This window comes from Podarcis tiliguerta, assembly GCF_965153285.1.
Source record: "Podarcis tiliguerta genome assembly, chromosome: Z".
NCBI classification, from domain to species: Eukaryota; Metazoa; Chordata; class Lepidosauria; order Squamata; family Lacertidae; genus Podarcis; species Podarcis tiliguerta.
Window position 1 is genome coordinate 225,929 of NC_139553.1, and position 1,148 is coordinate 227,076.

Consider the following 1,148-nt stretch of genomic DNA (forward strand, 5'->3'; position numbering starts at 1 on the left):
AATCGCACCCTTCCAACAGGCACATAAGTCCTTGATGGTGGGTTCCCATCGCACATCATGGGCGCATGAAGTCCTCAGCCATGGGTTCAAATTGCGCACTCCCACAGGCCCATTCAATCCCAGTTGCGGGTTCAAATCGCACATTTCCAACAACCCCATTCAATCCCAGTTGCCGGTTCTGGCTCCCAAGTGGCGCACAAGTCCTCGGCTGCGGGTTCAAGCCATGCGCTCCCAACGCGCGCATCAAATCCATGCGCCGGGTTCAAGTCCCGCCCCCTCCTCCTCCTCCTCCTCCGCCCCCCCTTGTCTTGGCCACCAAATAGAGCACAATGTCCTGGTGCCCCGAAAAGGCGGCCATGTGCAATGCGCTCCAGCCGTCCCGGTTGGCCAATCGCACGTCGGCTCCGAAGCGCACTAGTAGTTTCACCAGTTCCAGGTTCCCGTCGCTCACCGATTGGTGCAAGGCGGTTTGACCTTCCGGCCCGAAGGCGTTCACATTGAATTCGCACGAGTTCATGGTGCGCAGGAGGGCGTGGACGGCCGCCGTGTTGCCGGCGCGCACGGCGTCCCGGAAGAGGCGCTCGCCGGGCGCGGGGGGCGGGGACAAGGGGGGAGGGGGAGAGGGGAGCTCGGCCTGGTTCATGGTGCGCCGTGCGAGGATCGGTGCGCAGGTGCGAGGATCAGTGCGCAGGGGCGAGGGGCGCCGGAGCAAGGATCAGGGCGCAGGTGCGAGGATCAGTGCGCCAGTGCAAGGATCGGTGCGAGGATCAGTGCGCAGGTGCGAGGATCAGTGCGAAGATCAGTGTGCGTGCGAGGATCGGTGCGCAGGTGCGAGGATCGGTGCGCGGGTGCGAGGATCAGTGCGAGGATCGGTGCGCAGGTGCGAGGACCGGTGCGCGGCTGCGAGGATCGGTGTGAGGATCAGTGCGCAGGTGCGAAGATCAGTGCGCGGGTGCGAGGATCAGTGCTAGGATCAGTGCGTGGGTGCAAGGATCAGTGCGAAGATCGGTGCGCAGGTGCGAGGATCAGAGCGCAGGTGTGAGGATCGGTGCGAGGATCAGTTGGCAGGTGCGAGGATCGGTGCGCAGGTGTGAGGATCAGTGCGCAGGTGCGAGGGGCGCCGGTGCAAAGATCAGTGTGCGGGTGCG

The 1,148-nt window shown here is 64.2% G+C and overlaps 1 protein-coding gene across 1 annotated transcript; it reads right to left on the minus strand.

The window, feature by feature from the left end:
• Window positions 1–262: 262 nt before the first annotated feature.
• Window positions 263–653, minus strand: NRARP (NOTCH regulated ankyrin repeat protein; the record flags this gene model as incomplete). The annotated part of the gene is made up of 1 exon (XM_083424391.1): window positions 263–653. The coding sequence occupies exon 1, from the start codon at window positions 641–643 to the stop codon at window positions 263–265; it is 381 nt and encodes a 126-aa protein (XP_083280517.1). The 5' UTR covers window positions 644–653.
• Between the last annotated feature and the right edge of the window lie 495 nt (window positions 654–1,148).